Below are 18,246 nucleotides of genomic sequence, written 5' to 3'. Positions count from 1 at the left end.
AGCTCCTTCAGTGGCATACCCAATGCATAGTTTCTTTCTTATGTGCAATAGGTGTCCACACACACATATACATACATATACATATGCATATATGGGGCAGTGGTGGCCTAGCGGGTAAGGAAGTGGCCCTGTAATCAGGAGGTTGTCGGTTTGCCAAGGTGCCACTGGGTGGATCAGGTGCCACCTTGGTGGATCCTGATCCACCAAGGTGCCACTGAGCAAAGTACTATCCCCACACACTGCTCCCCGACTACACACTGCTCACCAAGGGTGATGGGTTAAAAGCAGATGACAAATTTAGTTGTGTGCACCGTGTGCTGTGCTGCAGTGTTTCACAATCACTTTACTTTTTTTTTCTATTTTATATCTGAATACAGTCTTTCATATTTATTTTTCACGATTCTTTCTATTCTGTACTTTTTTATACTGTAATGTTGGTCTAGTTTTTATTCTGTTTACTTTTGCTCCTCTTCTACTACTCACTTTCTGCAGTGACAATAAAATTTTCCCATTGGTGGCACTAATAAAGGATTATCTTATCTGATTTTAACTTAGAAAATACCAAGAGATAAAAGGAAGAGAGCGATATCTTTGTCCACTGCACTGCATTTGTAAAAGTTAACAGCCTTGACTGTTTCTGCACATCAGTATAAAATATGTGAGAAATGGACAGAACTCTAAATGACAGACCATCAACAATCTTCATCAAAGGACAGTATTTTGAATAAATGTACTGACATGATGTTGGTATTGTACCGTACACTCTTTATTTTGACAGAAAAGAACCTTTAGATACTTCAACCTGAGAAGTAAAAGCATGTGAAATCCTGTTCAACATGGTTCAGTAATTATTCTTCAGCATAATTATCAAATACATTTAAGGCATTTGGCAGACGCCCCTATCCAGAGCGACTTACAACATGCTTCCATGTTACCATCAATGAAGTGATCAATTCTCGTCTTCACTAGGACCCCCAAATATGAATACAATCTTTTCATTCACTCTGTTGTAGTTTATATACATAACTCAGACAATAAGAAGGTTACAAGTTAATCTAAATATTCTCTTGAGAGGAAGGTCTTGAGCTGCCGTTTGAAAGTGCTCAGTGACTGAGCTGTTATCGGTATAAGCAATCACTTCTCTTCCTGGAAATTTTTACATTCAGAGTGACGCAACATTTCGCGCAGCGGAACGCGACCGCTCGATGACAAACGTCAACGCAGACTATAAATTGTGCAGAATAATTAATTCAACTTCCATTTTAACGCCCCTGTACTGCGGCCTCGGGCCGCCAGGTGGCGCCCCGGAAGTTTCTTTGCGCCGCGACCACGCGCGGGGCACACGGAATTATGGGATATCTTCCCTCGGCGGCGCGGTGCCGCCATGTCTCCTAGAGATAAGCGGCGCCTAGCGATTGTCTTTGTCTCGCTGTTTACGATAACTATATTTTACCTCGCCCTGTGTTACGTTCCATCTTATTTGTACGTAGCTTTCATACTCGGCGTGTCTGGTGTCGTGTGCTGCTACAACACGCGAGAGCTGCCCTTTCTCGCCAGAACAGGCCTTAATCCGCGCCCTGGATTGACAGTCCCGCCGGCCCTACGGCGCTGGCTGCCGGGCAGGACCGTAACCGGAGCCGCGCCGGTCGCCAAAGCGGGACACAGAGTTCGTCCCGGCGAAGTCGACGGCCGCGCATCTGCCGTGTCGCCCGTCGAGAGTCCCGCGTACCGGAGAGACGCGGCCTTCGCCGATTTCTTCAGCCCGAGGGACCTACTCATGGGGAGTTACATTGGCAAGCCGGAGAGCCCGTCCGCGCCGGCGAGGGTCGCCGGGGGCTCCGGGCACTGCCCGAACCCGCGGGAGCAGCTCCGTGAGCGGCTCTCCCGACCCAATCACGCAGTGCACACCCCCAACCGGAGACTGTCGTTCGGGTAAATAAGCGTTTGCGCGACTTTCTTTTTCCGAGTAAATGGTGAGCAGTAAGTGTGCGTTATGAACCGGCGTGTCCGTCTCCGTCTTCTTTTCCCGACTCGCACACCGGGATCGATTTCGCCCGGCGCGGCGAGCTCCGCGATGCGGGACCGCCGCGCCCGCTTTCCCTCCAATATTTGAACATGTGGGAGTAGCTGCGTCTCGCATAGCCAGCGACGCGCCGGGAAAAGCCTGGAGAGCGAATCCCCGTTCCCGTACACTGAGACGGATGGCAATATAAATATATTTTTATCCAGTTTTCTTTTGCCTGCTCTGAAGAGTTCTGGTTGTGTTAGACGTGGTATGTGGGAGGAAATGAACTTTTGATTATGTGTGTGATTACCTTTTCATCAGTTGGTGTTGGTTTTGGTTATGTGTGTTGTTTTTTTGAGGGTGGGAGCAGTGGTGGGCTAGCGGGTAAGGAAGCGGATCTAAGTAATCAGAAGGTTGCTGGTTCGAATCCCCGAACCGCTGGGGTGCCACCGAGCAAAGCACCGTCCCCACACGCTGCTCCCCAGGCCTCTTTCGTGGGCTCACCAAGAGTGACTGGTTAAATGCAGACGGCACGTTTCGTTGTGTGACAAAAACTCTCTTAAAAGTTTGTCCCGACCATGTGTGTTTCGCTTCTTAACAGGGAGCCACTGGGTACGGTCAGCAGGTTCGCCATCACGCCACAGAGGCACTATCCACTGCAGCAGCCCGGCACGACTGCAGCCTTAGGTATTTTACCCCCAGCGCAGTGGGAAGGGTTTCGCAAGAAGAACGTTTTCTCCCCACGGAACTCGTCTACGGTCCACAGTCCAGTCACAGTCAAGATCGCACGACCAGATTCCCATGCCAGCCAGGCTGTTCTGTAAGTTTTTTTGTTTTTTTTCTAGTTTAAACTGGGTTTCTTGTCTATGTGAAAGAATATGTGGTGAATTCTTGAGGCGAGTGTGGCATTTAATAAATGAGTGTGGAATCTGTACAGGATGGCAATAAATTGCCATTATTTTAATGACTTGAGATGTTACAAACCAATTACACTTTATTTATTTATTTATTTCCTTCTTCCAGGTTCAATCACCTGAACTCACCCAGCACAACTGTCTCACCTGACCCCTGCTCCAGAGAGAGTGTTCTGAGCATCCTCAGAGAGAACCGCAAGAGAGAGGTGGAGGAGGAGGATGAAAGATGCCATGCTGAGGGGCAGAAGTCCAAAAGAAGGTATGCAGAGGTCTAATGGCCAAAAAATATAGGCTGTGGCACTATATTGTGCTTCCTCTACATTATCACTCATAATTTAATTTATCTACATCCCTTTTTATATTTTGCGGTCCTTGTGTCCTTCAGGCGTCATGACAGTGGTGGCAGTTCCCACTCAGCGTTTGAGCCCCTTTTGGCCAATGGGCTACCCTCTCTGCTAGTGCCAAAGTAAGGGAATGAGCAGGGGGTCCACCAGTGCCTCTTCTCTGAATTCTCACTTCTTGTTCCACATCAGATAGCATATGCTTTCCTCCTGTCTTTTTTTAGACCTGGGAGCCTAAAGCGAGGGTTGAATGTGTCTGTGGCAGAGGAGTCGATGATGAAGAGATCTCGTACCTCTTCTATCAGCTCAGTGAGTGGAGGCTCCCGAGCAGCCGGAGTTCTGGGCTCTGATCGCAATCCCATCCGTAGTTCTTACAGCTCCTCTCATGGCTACAAACAGGTATTTCCTGCATTGCATGTAGACATTGTACAGATCATGGCACCCTGGACATCGCATTCAGCATTTCTCTCCTTTGTTATCTCAGCGGAAGAGCAGCTCAAACTTCAGTATTTCCCCACTCACGAGTCCGGGTTCATCTCGCTCACAAACCCCAGAACGAGCAGCAAAGAAAGCCAGGTACCAACTTGCACATTGCTGGACTTAATTTATTTATTTTTTCTTCTTTTGATTAAGCACCGATCCAAATAAACACTTATCATTAATACTGTCTGCTGAATGGTCTGTACCACAGGGAGGAGGCGGCCAGCTCTCCAAGCTCCCCGCCATACAAGAGAGCAGATAAGACTGCTAGTGAGATTCCAGCTGTCACAGGTTGCTGCTTTTCGTGTCTGCTATTTTTGGCTATGTTTGGTGATGACGTGATTTACTGACCAACCTGTTGGATTCCAGGAAAACATACACCTGTCCCCGAAACTCCCGTTTCAGTGGAGACCTCGGAATCCGGGGGCAGTGGGGGAAAACGGAAGCGCAAAATCCAGCTGCTGTCAAATCGCAGAGGAGAGAACATCACACTGGTGAGAGAATTTTGTCCTCATTAACCTTTAATGCTGCTATGTATATTTGATTGGCAGTTTTATCAGAAATAATGCAGATGCTCTGGGTGCTGATAGTTTATGAATGCTGGTGTCTCTCTCAGCCCCCTCCTCCTGAACTGGGATACACGATCACTGTAGATGATCTGGACAAGGAAAAGAAAGCAGCTCTGTCTCAGATTCAAAAGGTCCTGCAGGAACCTGGTGAGTGTTGGTATGAATTTGTGCTGTTTCAGATGAAGTTATGTGCTTATAATAAGAATCAAATACGTAACCGCATTCTAGCTGTTTACTGCTCTATAACTATCTTATGGTCATTAAAAAAAGTCATGGAATTTGAGAGGAGAATTTTCCAGGTTTTGAAAAGCTTTGGAATGAAAAATAAACACAAATTATGGATAAGTCATTGAAATCGGATTGACACTTGAATGTATAACTAAGTGCATAGTTACTATAAGACTTGTGAGAGGTTTTTTTTAAATTTACTAAAGGCTTGAACATTCACCGGTCTAGCGTTTTGATTCGATTTCGATTAGCAGCGCCTTGATATCGATGCAGCCCATAAATTTTCTACATTGTCCCATGATGTTTTCAAATACAAGAGTTAAGGTCTCGGTTTGCTACCATGAGCAGAACACCTGCACACAGCCCTATGCTGTTGGCGGAGTTAGTCGTTGGCACTGATCCTGGCTCAGATCGACTCTCCATTAGGGATGTGCAATACCACTGATTTCTTTTTCAATCTGATTCAAAGATTCGATCTGATTCGATCGATAGTATCAATATTTTGGATCAATCCGCACGTCCCTACTCTCCACCAAGCAGAGACACCGATCTGACTGTTCCAAGTTTACATTTACTGCACTTATCAGACGTCCTTATCCAGAGCGAATTAAATCACTAGTTAGAGGGACAGTCCCCCCTGGAGACACTCAGGGTTAAGTGTCTTACTCAGGGACATGATGGTAGTAAGTGGGATTTGAACCTGGGTCTTCTGGTTCATAGGCAAGTGTGTTACCCACAAGGCTACTGCCACCCCAAGTTCCTGTGGTCCCTTTATTATTTCATTTTGTATTACGATAACCGACATTTGCCCGGGCGGAGTGGAACTGAGGTGCTGAGGTGCATAATAAATTGGCAGCATGATGGAAACCACAGCAGCAGCATGAGATTTTCTTTCTTCCCGGAGGACCTGCTTTCTCTGCTGTGCCCCATCTACACGTGGCGTCAAATGAGCACGAACTAACTGAGGTGCCACTGAGCAAAGCACCGTCCCCACACACTGCTCCCCGGGCACCTGTCATGGCTGCCCACTGCTCATTCAGGGTGATGGTTTAAATGCAGAGGAAAAATTTCACTGTGTGCTGTATCACAAGTGACAATCACTTCACTTTAACTTTGACTGAACACAGACTGTTTTGCTTATTGCATACAATCTAAAGCCACGGGGCTCAGCGCAAAGTTCAACAAACGTCAACTCTGACCACTATGGAAGAGCCACAGAGTGTCCTACCCAGAGAGGCGCTATACTCAGATCAGGCCACCACAGTCACTGATGAGAATTTTTATACTGCCGCCAGAAAATCACCAAGCAATGTCATTATGGTATAATCTATTATGTTCTGCACTGCATCGATGCAGAATCCTCTACTTCTGCATCACTATGCATCAATTATACAATTAATTTCAACACATTTACAAACGTTAGAAATAATAAATCGTATCTTTGCTGGCTTTACATAGTCAACCATAGCCCGTGGTGCCGCGCACCTTGCTTGCGTGTTCCAGCACCTCTGCAGCTGTGTGTGTAATTTTTAAATTACAGCTTATGAACCTGAACCTGATTGAGGCCCATTTTACTCAGGCTTATGCAAAACGTGTATATATATATATATATTATATAATAATATTTCATTTGACTTTTTGTGACCCCATCCCCTGTGTAAGAACCCTGAACTATAAACAAGTCGAATACCGCTCCTTAGTTGATGCAGGATAAACTGACCATGTGGCAAAATCTCACAGCCTTTCCTGCATTTGTCTTTATTGCAGAGCCAGAGGAGCCCCCACCAACACCCCAGCCTGTGTTAGCAGTGGCCACGTCCGCTCCATCCTCTGCCTCTGCCGTGCTCGTGTCTGTACCCTCGGTAGCCAGTGAAAGCTCAACAGGTGCTCCGGCTCCATCGCTGCTGAGCTCAGTCATCACCTATACAGCTCCCATCAGCACCACCTCCTCCACTGCCACCTCCGTTCTCAGCACTGCTGTTCTTGCTGCTCCTGCCTCAACGGCACTAGGGACTCAGGTGACCTCCACCATCCCGACCGCCACATCCACTTCCATTGTGCCCAACCCACTGCTGGAGTCCCTAAAGACGATGAAGAGTCCCTTGTTCCCCAGTATCCTCACATTTGGGGCTCCCACCACAACAGCAGGTTTGGTTCTGTCTGTACATGCCTGTCTATATTAATACAGAAAAATGTTAGATCCAGCAACACATAGAAATCTGACAGGCAGTTATTAATCAGTAATTCACCATCAAAACATCTTTTTGTGATTGGCTGAAATGCTTTTTGTGTCTCTGCAGCTGCTTCTTTGTCTACGTCAACCACACTGACATCAGTCCCAATCGCATCAGCCGCAGAACCCAGTTCTGCCACAGTGAAGGCTGAGCTCAGTGCTTTGGTGCCACAGACCACCACCTCAACTGCATCCATCACTCGTCCTGCCCCACCCCTGAACTCTGCCTTTGCTCAGGTGTTGGCCCAGCCTCTGCAACCCGCCTCCAATGGAATCAGCTTGAGTGGCTCCAGCCTGTTTGGAATAGTCAAGCCTTCCCTGGCACCAACATCATCATCTTCTTCTTCTTCTTCTTCATCATCCATCATCACCTCCTCCATTCCAACAATAACTGGTATCACTACTCCTGCATCCAGTTCAAAAATTACAAGCAGCACCACCTTCGGGTCTCTGCCATCATCAGGCTTCAAGCCCATCTTTGGGGCTCCTGCCCCTGCTGCTCCTCCTGCTCAGTCCACTGTTCAGGAGAGCAAACCTGCAGTGCCCACCTTCACCCCTGTCTTTGGTAGCACCAGCAGTGTATTTGGACAGCAACCAGTTCCTGCGGCAACGTCCGCTCCTGCAAGGACTGTGACTGTGGGCAGTTTGTTTGGAGGGCTGGCTAACAGCCAGCCAGCCCCGACATCTAGTACTACTACTACTACTGCAGCAGCCTCCACTATCACACCTGCAAAAAACCTGTTTGGAGGCTGGAGCACGGCAACGACATCTGCTCCTCCTATTAACTCCACCTTCCAGTTTGGGGCTGCGTCTGCCATTAATACTACATCTGCCGCCTCTGTTTCCAACACCAACTCCACTAGCACCACCAACACCTTTCAGTTCGGGGCCACCAAACCCCCTGCTGCACCTCAGACTGTTCCCCTCCCTGCTCCACAGGGCACATTTGTTTTTGGCCAAACCTCAGGAGGTCAGAGCGCCACCGCCGCACCCTTTGGCGGTTTTCCCATGGGCTCTACGAATGCACCTGCGCCAGCTACCACCACAGCTCCTACCTCTGTGTTTGGAAATCCCTCCTCCAACTTTAGCAATGCCCCGCAGGCGTCTGCCACAAAGCCGTTCACGTTTGGGGCGTCTGGGGGAGTTGGAGGGGCTGCTAGTCCCTTTGCATTTGGAGGAGCAGGGCATGGTGCTACCTCAACAGCAGCACCTTCTTTTGGCACAGTAAGTCAGCCTGCGTTCGGTGGGACTACTTCCAATTTCTCGTTCGGTGGTGCCACCAGCACCCCGTCTGTGGCTCCAGCCTTTGGAGCCCCCTCCACCCAGGCTGCACCCTCGCTCCCGGCCCCGGTCCCCACATTCGCGTTCGGAGCTTTGTCAGGAGCCACTCAAAATCCAGCTCAGAACACCGCTGGCCAGCCCACCACTGGAGGTTTCAACTTCGGAACAGCTGCTCAGTTTGGCACCCCTGCCCAAACGCCCAGCTTCCAGTTCGGCGCCAATGCCACAAGTGACAACAAGCCAACCTTTGGTGAGGCACTAAGAAATTATGTCAATAGTATATAGAATATTTACACTTTGCCGTTATTTCTTTTAATTGGTTAAGTTCCTTGTGGACCTTGTCAACCTTGCTTTAGCATCGTTTCAGTTTGCCTTTTCTTTCACCCACATAGGGACATCCACCCCGTCTTTTGGCCAGGGCTCAACAGGGGGCTCCATCCCCTTTGGCAGCCCAGGGACTCCCATTCAAGGTTTTGGGGGCTTGTCTTCCGCACAGTTTGGTAAGAGCCTGTTTTGCTCCACTGAAGACATCAGTACTTTTCCAGTCTTTCACTCATTGTGAGTTAGCATGTTGAGCAGGCATGAATTCAAAGGCACCTACAGTTAATTCAGAAACCTCATGGTTCATTACCAGCTGTTGCTAACCAGGTTGTTGTTTTTTTTTATATATTATTATCTTCTTAGATTGTATTAGTTTTTGTCCTATGCCAGTTACTCCAGATAAGTACTGATTGTTCTTATTTTTTTTATTTTTTCCCCCAGGCACTCCCCCTGCCAGCTTCTCCATCGGCGCCGGTTCCAAACCTTCAGGCGCCCGCCAGAGACTACAGGCTCGGCGACAGCACGTCAGGAAGAAATAGGGTAGAAAGCTTGGACAGCCTGGAGGAGGCAGTGGAGCCGACCCCACCCCAATCTTTCCTATCCAGTACAGCCCCACCCGCCGCTGCTGCTGCTGCTGTCACTGCATCTGTTGCTATGACACCACATCAGACCCATGTGACCAAACTGACACCCAGCACCCCTTCCTGTTTAGTGTGTCAAAGGCTGAGGGACGGTGCTAGGGATAAGGTTGCACTTAGTTTGTGTGTCAGCAGTGCTTATGCCTCCTCCTCCTAAGAGTGCTGAGGATGATGGGAAAGAAGTGATACTTGAAAACCAAAAGCGACATACTACTCCACGTCTGCACTTTTGCAGATTACATCAACCCAGTCAACACCGGTCACACTTTTTTCCATTTTTTTTCATGCACCCGCTTATACCGTAACGTGAATTTATGTATGATTGAATTGTGCCTCAGAAGGATCCCCTGTACAACCAATTGAAAAATGGGAACATTGATGTTCTATATTATCCTGATGGAATAAAGTTATTTTCTTTTGTTTTCCCCCTTTCTGACCCCTTTAAAGCTGTTTTGGTATGATTTTTAAATAGTTATGTATGAATTGATTCAGCGAGAATGTGTAGAATGGAGTTGTGTTAAACCAAAGCCAGCCATTTCAGTTCTTACTCTTGGTTTTGTTTTTTGTCAACTTCTTTTTCTGTGCCGTGCTTTAGACTACCTCTCCTTTCTGCTCACACACGTCAGCATTTAGCTCACTGCCTCCCCTTGAAATTCTCCTGCCTTTGTTGAATTTTCATAAATCTGGCCTTAGCTGAGAGTTTAATTACTTGAAACATTCTACCCCCAATTATTTTTATTTATTTTTTATTATTTTTTTTTAGGTCAGTGACTGGGGTGGGCATGGCGTCGGATGCTTTTTGTTTTTCCTCCAGTTTTAAATGGTGGCCCTTTCTCTGGCATGTCATTGCCCAAATTCTCAGGGGTCCGATGAAGGCAATTTTTTTAACGTTATTGGGCTAAAATTGTGCTCTCGTGTGGAGCGTGTTATTCAAACATGGTTTCTACAGTAGCTGATACGGATTTATTTATTACTGCAATTAAGTTTGATATGCTTGTTGCAGTGCATCTTTGTCTTTTATGTGTAAATTGTTTGTGTTCAGTCTTACTGGGAAATACTTTTTTTTTTTTTTTTTTTTTTTCCTTTGGACCAGCCTTGGTTTCTCCATCATCTATTCATTTCAGAAGCTCAGACTCATCACTCAGTACTAGCCTCTGTGTAGCGTTGCCACAGGTAGCGGAGACGCGTGGACCTGACGAGTGCGAAGGCCAGCGTTCGGCTGTGTCATGTGAATGGGGACAAACTTTTTGTGTGAATGAGGTTCAAAGATTTACAAAAATTATTTTTTTATTTGACGGATTTGCTAGTGAAAGAAAAGTGTTAATAAATGTAATAAATACATGTTGGCACAGGAAATTGTATCATTCTGTGTTTAATAAAAAAAAAAAAAGTCAAAATTATTTATAAAAAGATGCTACCATTGTTTGCGTGAAAAAGCCTTATCGCAAAACTACCCCCGAAATATCCTAACTCGAACAATTGCTTGCTGTGTTTGCATGGACTATGCCATTCTTGTACCTGCTCTGAAGGCGTGTTACTCCTGTACTCTGATCGGACACTTCAGAGATTTCATCACCCCTGCTCTGCCGTTGCTCTTCACTCTTTTTTTTTTTTATTGCTCTATGCTGAAATGCAGTTTTCAAAGCACAAAATATTTTACGAATGTAGCATAGCTCTTGGCCTACCTGTTTGGTTTTTTTTTTTAATTATTATTACAGAATGGCCTAGTGCCCTGCTGCACGCCCAACTCCATTCACTGAGCCCGAACATGGAGCTGCTTGTAAATAGTTGTTTATTTTTTGTGTCTGCCCAAGATCACAGAGAGGATGTGGGTGTGGCTGGGGTCAGGCTTTTTGCTGATGGAGAGCCATACCAAACGACTTACTGAGACTGTTGAGTTGCTACACGCTGGATAACTTAAAAGCTGTGAGTGTTTGAGAGATGTACAATGACTCAAAACATATTTTTTGTTTGATGGGGGGACTGATTATTGTATTGTGTGTGTGTGTGTGCGTGTTTGTATTTGAGGATCGTTCCTACTAGATTTTGGATAAAAGGTGAGAGTGTGTAGATCCAGGCAGTGTATCAAAATATTCTGTCTATGCTTATGATGTCATAATGTACTGGATTTGAATAAAAATGTAATGAAGAATTATCTGCCACTCATCATTACCTTTTGCTATACACAATATCCCACCATACTGGCCATTTTAATGACCTCTGTTACAAAGGAGAACAAATCACTTTGTTGTTCTGCAATAGAAAAACACTCTACAGCACAATTTTATGCATTCAACTGCAATCCATGACTATAGAAAGAACACTAATTTATAAGAACTAGGTGAGAAATGTAAAAGCACCTGTAGGGTAGACATCATTGTCAGTGGTGCGGAGAAGCATCTTTGCAAAACAGTTGTATCTTGCAGTCACATGGGCTCATGGCATCATGTTACTTCGGCAATCACCAAAGCACTGCTCATTCGTTCAAAGTACAAATTTCTCACATTTATTACTGAAACTCAATTCTTTCTCTCACTTCCATGGCAACTAGTAGTTGCTTTCAAAGTCTTTCAATGTATTTTCGGCTTCTTCTTGCTCTTCTTCTTCTTCTTAGCCCCTGATTTCTGCTGATGGTCCTCAGGATCTCTGGCTCCTTCAGGGTCTTTTTCTGACTCAAGAGAGGTGGCGATGTGAGGGGGCGATGCTCCAGCAGGAGAGCTGTGATAAAGTAGTACGACATCAAACATTTTTGCACTATATTCCACAATAAATGTTTTATGGCGTGAATGGCCTCTATATTTATCTGTTTGAAAAAGAATTTTAAAGCCATTTACGCTATTTGACGGGCTTCTTTGGCCCCAGTGGAGTGTCGTTCAAACATGGCCACGAAGAAACCATGAGTTAGCGTCTTATCAGGACTGGCACGGAGGCACTGCGTGTGGGGTGGAAGGCCTCGCTCCGGCCAGTTGGGGAGGAGGTTGGTCAACCTAAAGAAGAAAATAAAAGTGATGAATGAACGTTCAGCAGAAATGTGCTGGTGAATACTTGTGAGCATTTCGTTCACCTGAAGTCAGGGTTCTGCTGCAGGCTGCCTGCGACCACCTGCTCGTTCTCCTCGGCGTGTGTGGAGCAGGTGGAGTAGACAACGCGCTCCACCTGAGGGAACTGCAGGGCGTGGTTTAGGCAGTGCAACTGGAATGCAGCCAAGGACTGGAGGCGGCTCGACTCCTCCGGCTGCTCCTGTGAGGGATCCCTTAGACACACCATTCCTACACAACCGAGAGATTTTTTTTTTTTTTTTACACCATGAAAGTGGACATAGATGGATGAATAAATAGAAGGTGAATGCTTCCGCTGCATGACATGACAACCACCTGATCCACTGCACGATGGGTCCAGCAGGATGTACTTCACAGTCTGGTATTCACTGCTGTGTGCGTCCACCTTCAGGAAGTCCTGATTGGCCAGCTGCTGGCACGTGACTCCTGCCCTCAGGAGAAGTGTGCTCATGGTGGACAATCGTTTAGCATCTAGGTCAAAGGCGAAAAGCTTCCTGGACGGACAGGATAAACCATAAAAAATAAGACTGAAGTTAATGAAAGAGTACAGGATTATGCAAAATCTTCCAGTGGTTTGTCCTACTGCTTCCTAGGGGACAGTGGTGGCCTAGCCGGAAAGTAAACGGACCTGCAATCGGAATGTTACAGGTTCGAATCCCAATGCGGGAAGGTGCCACTGAGCAAATCACCGTCCCCACATACTGCTCCCCGGGCGCCTGTCATGGCTGCCCACTGCTCACCAAGGGTGATGGTTAAAAGCAGAGGACACATTTCGTTGTGCTGTGCTGCAGTGTTTCACAATGACAATCACTTCACTTTCTACCTCAATCCCGTAAATGGCAGTATTTTTCAATAGTGATGACAAATATGATAACTCCATCCATATTTACATAAATTGCCTCTTCATTTGCTGGAAACAAGGCTTCCAAAAGAAGACAGGGTGTCCTCTTTTAGGTCTTTATTGTAGTAACTCTACAGTTATCAAACAATCCCATTAAACCATTTGCACATTCTGCATACCCTTTGTTGTTCATGATGGCAGCGAGGTGGCTCGTCTTATTTCCAGGAGCTGCGCAGGCGTCCAACACATGACTTCCAGCTGGTGGATTTAGGAGGAACGCAGGCAGGCAGCTGGCCTACCAGGACACCAAGGCAACATAGGGGATGAAGTGCAAAGGGTGAATGCAGAAATCAGGACCAGAACAGTGGGTAGGACCACAGTCACAGGTTCAAACCCCACTTACCACCACTGTGTCCCTGAGCAAGACACTTAACCCTGAGTGTCTCCTGTAACTGCCGATTGGAAGTCACTCTGGAGGATGTTATAGAACAGACATTTACCTTGTCTTGTAAAATGATGTGTCCGGCCTTGTACAGATAGTGGTTGTGCAATTCTGTTTTTGCAGAGAAAACCAGCAGGTCTGGGAGGTGCAGATCGCAGAAGAACGCTTTCCCAGACAGCCTGCGCAAGTCCTCAAACCTTAATGGATCCATGTATCATTAGAGACAAAGAATCATGCAATTAACAGATACTTGTGCAGCAAAAGAAATATTTGACTGACCCACTGGCCTGTCCTTGGTATGAGAAACCCTCCCTCTTGAGGTAGTCGATGACATCCTCTAGGTTCGTTTTTAAAGTGTTGACTCGCACATAGCGGGGAAGCTTACTGCCTGTAGAGGGAAAATTTTGTCCATCAAAATGCCTTTACACTGTGGGGTTAGAATTACTGAGCACACTCATTTCTAAATGAACCATAGACATTCATGAGATTTCTAATTTGTGTCTGGGCTCGTTTATGTTATGCAGCGATCACTCGAGCTGCACTGGAAAGCCGGCACGGGCATTTCATTCCAATAAAACCAACAGAGAAAATCTGATCACAAACACAAAAACGTTGAACATACCTCCGGCCTGCTGAGCACTGGAGGGCAGCAGGTCCTCATTCCGGCTCACCTTCTGCTTCACCTTCAGCCGCGCCAGGGCAGCCTGAAGGCGGGGCCGGTGCTTCATCATCATCGCCTTCCAGCTGCCGCCACACTTCACGCCTTTGCCCATGAGCAGGTCGTACACCAGGACCTGGTGGACAGAAGAAAACAAGAAGGCGCAATATAGCTGCGACAGGGACGAGTGGCGCTCAGCCTTCAGACATTCTGTTCTTCTTTAACATGCCACCTTGGCTAGATTAATCCGGAGTTTGGTCTCTTTGAGGAGTTTGGTGCTGTCGATGACCTCCTGCAGCACGGACGAGTACTTCTGTGTCTCACACACCAGGGCGAAGAGCTGTTTGATGTTCTAGGACGAAGCACGGATCCGATCAGTTGACGTTAACCGTGAAACAAAATTTGTTTACATATCTCTTAAAGGTCTGGTATGGACTTAAATGCATACCTGAAACTTGCTTTCGTACACCAGAGTCTTAACCGCTCCCCGTTTCTGGTCAACTTTGTCGAGGATTTCAGCAGCTTTATTATACAGCGACATGGCTGATGATCTATTAGATGTGCGCAGTTGTAATTTTAATATAACATTAATTTAACACTCTATCTAGAAACCACTGAGACAACCCACGTTTCTAGTACAGGAGAATCTGCTTTACGGCTGAACTCTGTTGCCAGGTTGGAGAACAAAAAAGTGGTCCAAAAGCAGAATAACCTGTCAAGAATCAAAAACACCCAACGGCTTTACGTCGTGTCCCTTAACTGTACTTTCAAGGCATTTTTACACTTAAAATTATAATATGAAAACAGTTTAATTGCGATGAGGCGAGAGCAGAACCTTGGCACATTCCTACAGCAAAACCCGCACCTGGCAACCTCCCACCTGTCGTAAAGAGGATAGGCACTGCTTTACGGCAGATGGGTACTCATCAAGTGGCTAGTCAACTTACGCCGAGACCCGCAGTCGATAAATGTTGAATCACTTTAGCAATAAAGTAGTTTCTCGTCGTAATAAAACACGCAGGACGTCTGAGGACGGAGGCTGTCCCCCAGAGAGGAACTCGACGCCTGAACTTCAGCCGCCAGCTTCGCGGTGACGTGGCCCGAGCGTCGCAGCGATGGAGCTGGTGGCCCTCGTAGCGGTGTCTCTGGTGATAGGGGCGCTCGTTATGCTGCTTGCCGTCGCTGTTGGCAAGCGCAAAGAACCAATTACGCAGAAAGAGGACACCAGTGGTAAGCCCGTGGAGAAGGTTTCCGCCGGTGCGCGAACCTGCATGTGTTTAATGCATTTTCATTTTGTTTAGTGTAACAAGTCAAAGTCCACTTAATTGTCATCTGACTATGTACAGGCCAAAAAGTTTGGACACACCTTCTCCTTCAATGTGTTTTCTTTATTTTCATGGCCATTTAGGTTGGTAGATTCTCACTGAAGGCATCAAAACTATGAATGAACACATGTGGAGTTATGTACTTAACAAAAAAAGGTGAAATAACTGAAAACATGTTTTATATTCTAGTTTCTTCAAAATAGCCGCCCTTTGCTCTGATAACTGCTTTGCACACTCTTGGCATTCTCTCATTGAGCAACCCCAAACCATCTCAATTGGGTTCAGGTCCGGTGACTGTGGAGGCCAGGTCTCCACGTTTTGTTAAGTACATAACTCCACATGTGTTCATTCATAGTTTTGATGCCTTCAGTGAGAATCTACCAATGTAAATGGTCATGAAAATAAAGAAAACACATTGAATGAAAAGGTGTGTCCAAACTTTTGGCCTGTACTGTATAAGGAGATTGAATTACTATTTCACTAAAATTAATCTTAGTGGAAGCCGAGTTATTCAGTTCGTGTCATTGCATTCAAGAAATGCTTACCTTCTTTTGACATAAAGAGCGTATGCAAGTTGTTGCATACTTTATTTTCGTGTGACATCTGAGGCCGCTCTTGAGATCGCGGCGAGTCAGGCAGGCTGCTAGGCTTGGATGATGGATCACTGATCTGAACACGCTGTGCTGTAGCAGAGGACGGTGCAGACAAGCCTGTTCCAGCCAAGAAGCAGAGAGCCCAGCAACGGCCAAAGAAGGAGCGGCCTCAGCAGCACAACTTCACACACCCTCTCCTAGCTGCCTCTCTCAAGGTACGTTCGCGTTCGTAACCCTGCCATGATGTGGAACGTAATTATCGCAACTACTATATCAGCATTAGACGCACCAGCAGACTCTCCCTTGGAACCTCTCGCCATTCGAGTCCAGTTTTAAATGGCTTTAAATCCATCACTTGTTTTTCCTTCTGTGGTTCTTCCTTCTAATGCGTGGTTGCTAATCCCAGCCCATCCCCACGATATTTCCAGAGCCACAGTGGGTGTGTAACATGTCTGGATTTCAGCAGCAACGGGAAGTACCTGGCCTCCTGTGCAGATGATCGCACTGTTCGCATCTGGAGCACTAAAGATTTCCTGGACCGCGATCACCGCTGCTTGCGGGCCAACGTTGAACTGGACCATGCTACCCTGGTCCGGTTCAGCCCAGACTCGAGGTGCACATTTTTAATACTTGCGCCTGATGAAAATAATCCTGTGTGTTGCCTCATGGTTTCTTTGTGCGTGTGTCTACAGGGCCTTCATCGCCTGGCTAGCCAATGGAGACGCCATCCGTGTTTTTAAAATGATAAAAAAGGAGGATGGAACATTTACCTTTAAGGCCAATGCTGAAGACTTCCCACAGAGGCACAAGGCAAATGTGATTAATATTGGAATAGCAGAAACAGGTGGGCATCTAGATCGTTCAAATGATAAGCTTTTGTATGTTGTTTGTGCAATATATAAATACATATATATATCTTTGTTGATCCCCACAAAAAAGGCAAATTCATTATGACTGCTTCAAGTGACACTACAATTCTGGTGTGGGACCTCAAAGGAGAGGTGTTGGCCTCCATTAACACAAATCAGATGACCAACTCCTATGCTGCTGTCTCTCCCTGCGGACGGTTAGTAAACCTCTTACCAGCATGTGTGCATCAACCAACCAAAGATTAGACTACAAAACACTATGATTGAACTGAACGATAAATGCTTGCGTTGTTGTTTTAACTGGGCAAAACATGACTTTTGTGTTTGTACGATGTGGCAGGTTTATCGCCTCGTGCGGCTTCACTCCGGATGTAAAGGTGTGGGAAGTTTGCTTCGGGAAGAGTGGCGAGTTTAAGGAAGTGACACGAGCCTTTGACCTCAAAGGCCACTCTGCTGGTGTCCATAGTTTTGCCTTCTCCAACGACTCGAGCAGGTAAAAAGTCTCAGTAGGTTCCGCTGTGAAAGCGAGTGCATGATTCCTTCTGGTGGTAAGCTTTAGGGGGCAGTGTAGAGGGCAGTGGTGGCCAAGCAGTTAAGTAAGCGGCCCCGTAATCAGAAGGTTGCCGGTTCGAATCCCGATCCGCCAAGGTGCCAATGTGCAAGGTACATTGGCACAGGCGTCCTCCTTGGGTTAAAAGCAGAGGACACATTTCGTTGTGTGAATCACAATCACTTCACTTTCACTTTATATCGCCCTACGTTGCAGGATGGCCACTGTTTCCAAGGACGGTACGTGGAAACTGTGGGACACCGACGTGGAATACAAGAAGCAGCAGGACCCCTACCTCCTCCGTACAGTGCCCTGTCAGTCTTCCGACGGCAGCCGCATCGCTCTGTCTCCCGATGGACGCGTGGTCGCCGTATCCAGCGGCTGCAACGCAGCCATGTTTAGCGCCACCACAGGCGAGCTGGAGGAGGAGTTTCACAACGTTCATGGCGAGGAGATCACTGACCTGCGATTTGACATCAACAGCCGCTACCTGGTGTCCACCGGTGACCGGGTCATCCGTGTGTTCCACAACGCCACGGGCTACCGCGCCGCCATCCAGGACATGCAGGTCATGCTGAAGAAGGCAACCAACGAAGCAATGAAGCAGCGGCTGCAGCAACAGATCCAGGAGGCTCAGAGTGCATTGAACACTGTACTTGCTCCACGAAACGATTCTTGAGCGCCACATGAAGCTCCTCATTCCAGTGATCTATAATGCATGGTGGTTTTAATAAATAAATCTGAAGTGTTTATAACAAAAGTTGTAGTGTTTTGGGGTAATCGTGTTATTTCTGGCATTGTGGACGTTTATGAGCTTGTTTGTTTTATGTTTTTGCTCCGATCATATTACTGTGGTCCACTAAATATGGCCGCAATAATAATAAAAAAAAATAATAATT

The 18,246-nt window shown here is 46.7% G+C and overlaps 3 protein-coding genes across 5 annotated transcripts; 2 read left to right on the top strand and 1 right to left on the bottom strand.

Annotated features, from left to right (window-relative positions):
* Window positions 1–1,342: 1,342 nt before the first annotated feature.
* On the top strand, window positions 1,343–11,162 carry pom121 (POM121 transmembrane nucleoporin). The gene is made up of 13 exons (XM_028982863.1): window positions 1,343–1,932; window positions 2,607–2,825; window positions 3,029–3,178; window positions 3,305–3,385; window positions 3,485–3,659; window positions 3,745–3,836; window positions 3,952–4,031; window positions 4,110–4,234; window positions 4,357–4,456; window positions 6,305–6,685; window positions 6,838–8,301; window positions 8,444–8,551; window positions 8,814–11,162. Exons 1-13 carry the CDS (start codon window positions 1,385–1,387, stop codon window positions 8,909–8,911), a joined length of 3,621 nt encoding a protein of 1,206 aa, XP_028838696.1. The 5' UTR covers window positions 1,343–1,384; the 3' UTR covers window positions 8,912–11,162.
* nsun5 (NOP2/Sun RNA methyltransferase 5) lies at window positions 10,430–15,343 on the bottom strand. The gene is made up of 10 exons (XM_028982864.1): window positions 14,459–15,343; window positions 14,243–14,362; window positions 13,975–14,146; window positions 13,632–13,740; window positions 13,411–13,549; window positions 13,090–13,205; window positions 12,385–12,563; window positions 12,075–12,279; window positions 11,845–11,997; window positions 10,430–11,728 (listed from the first exon to the last, which is right to left on the bottom strand). Exons 1-10 carry the CDS (start codon window positions 14,549–14,551, stop codon window positions 11,581–11,583), a joined length of 1,434 nt encoding a protein of 477 aa, XP_028838697.1. The 5' UTR covers window positions 14,552–15,343; the 3' UTR covers window positions 10,430–11,580.
* On the top strand, window positions 14,914–18,238 carry tbl2 (transducin beta like 2). 3 transcript variants are annotated; one of them, XM_028982868.1, is made up of 7 exons: window positions 14,914–15,240; window positions 16,028–16,143; window positions 16,357–16,541; window positions 16,621–16,772; window positions 16,868–16,994; window positions 17,138–17,290; window positions 17,564–18,238. In XM_028982868.1, exons 1-7 carry the CDS (start codon window positions 15,126–15,128, stop codon window positions 18,024–18,026), a joined length of 1,311 nt encoding a protein of 436 aa, XP_028838701.1. In that variant the 5' UTR covers window positions 14,914–15,125; the 3' UTR covers window positions 18,027–18,238. The 3 variants fall into 3 exon arrangements, with proteins under 3 accessions (XP_028838701.1, XP_028838700.1, XP_028838699.1); XM_028982867.1 differs by having other exon boundaries at window positions 16,025–16,143; XM_028982866.1 differs by having other exon boundaries at window positions 14,914–15,267.
* The last annotated feature ends 8 nt before the right edge of the window (window positions 18,239–18,246 follow it).

This window comes from Denticeps clupeoides, chromosome 6 (genome assembly GCF_900700375.1).
Source record: "Denticeps clupeoides chromosome 6, fDenClu1.1, whole genome shotgun sequence".
Classification (NCBI taxonomy): Eukaryota; Metazoa; Chordata; class Actinopteri; order Clupeiformes; family Denticipitidae; genus Denticeps; species Denticeps clupeoides.
The sequence above is the reverse complement of the archived record's forward strand: the minus strand, read 5'-3'. Positions and strand labels throughout refer to the sequence as shown.

Coding starts and splice junctions, on each gene's coding strand:
- tbl2 (XM_028982866.1), top strand. CDS start 15,126: ATGGAGCTGGTGGCCCTCGTAGCGGTGTCTCTGGTGATAGGGGCGCTC. Junction 15,268..16,027: donor CGTGGAGAAGGTTTCCGCCG/GTGCGCGAACCT, acceptor GTGCTGTAGCAG/AGGACGGTGCAGACAAGCCT. Junction 16,995..17,137: donor GCTGTCTCTCCCTGCGGACG/GTTAGTAAACCT, acceptor ACGATGTGGCAG/GTTTATCGCCTCGTGCGGCT.
- nsun5 (XM_028982864.1), bottom strand. CDS start 14,551: ATGTCGCTGTATAATAAAGCTGCTGAAATCCTCGACAAAGTTGACCAG. Junction 13,741..13,974: donor CAGTGCTCAGCAGGCCGGAG/GTATGTTCAACG, acceptor TTCCCTCTACAG/GCAGTAAGCTTCCCCGCTAT. Junction 13,550..13,631: donor TACCAAGGACAGGCCAGTGG/GTCAGTCAAATA, acceptor GGATCCATTAAG/GTTTGAGGACTTGCGCAGGC.
- pom121 (XM_028982863.1), top strand. CDS start 1,385: ATGTCTCCTAGAGATAAGCGGCGCCTAGCGATTGTCTTTGTCTCGCTG. Junction 2,826..3,028: donor CATGCCAGCCAGGCTGTTCT/GTAAGTTTTTTT, acceptor TCCTTCTTCCAG/GTTCAATCACCTGAACTCAC. Junction 4,032..4,109: donor TGAGATTCCAGCTGTCACAG/GTTGCTGCTTTT, acceptor GTTGGATTCCAG/GAAAACATACACCTGTCCCC.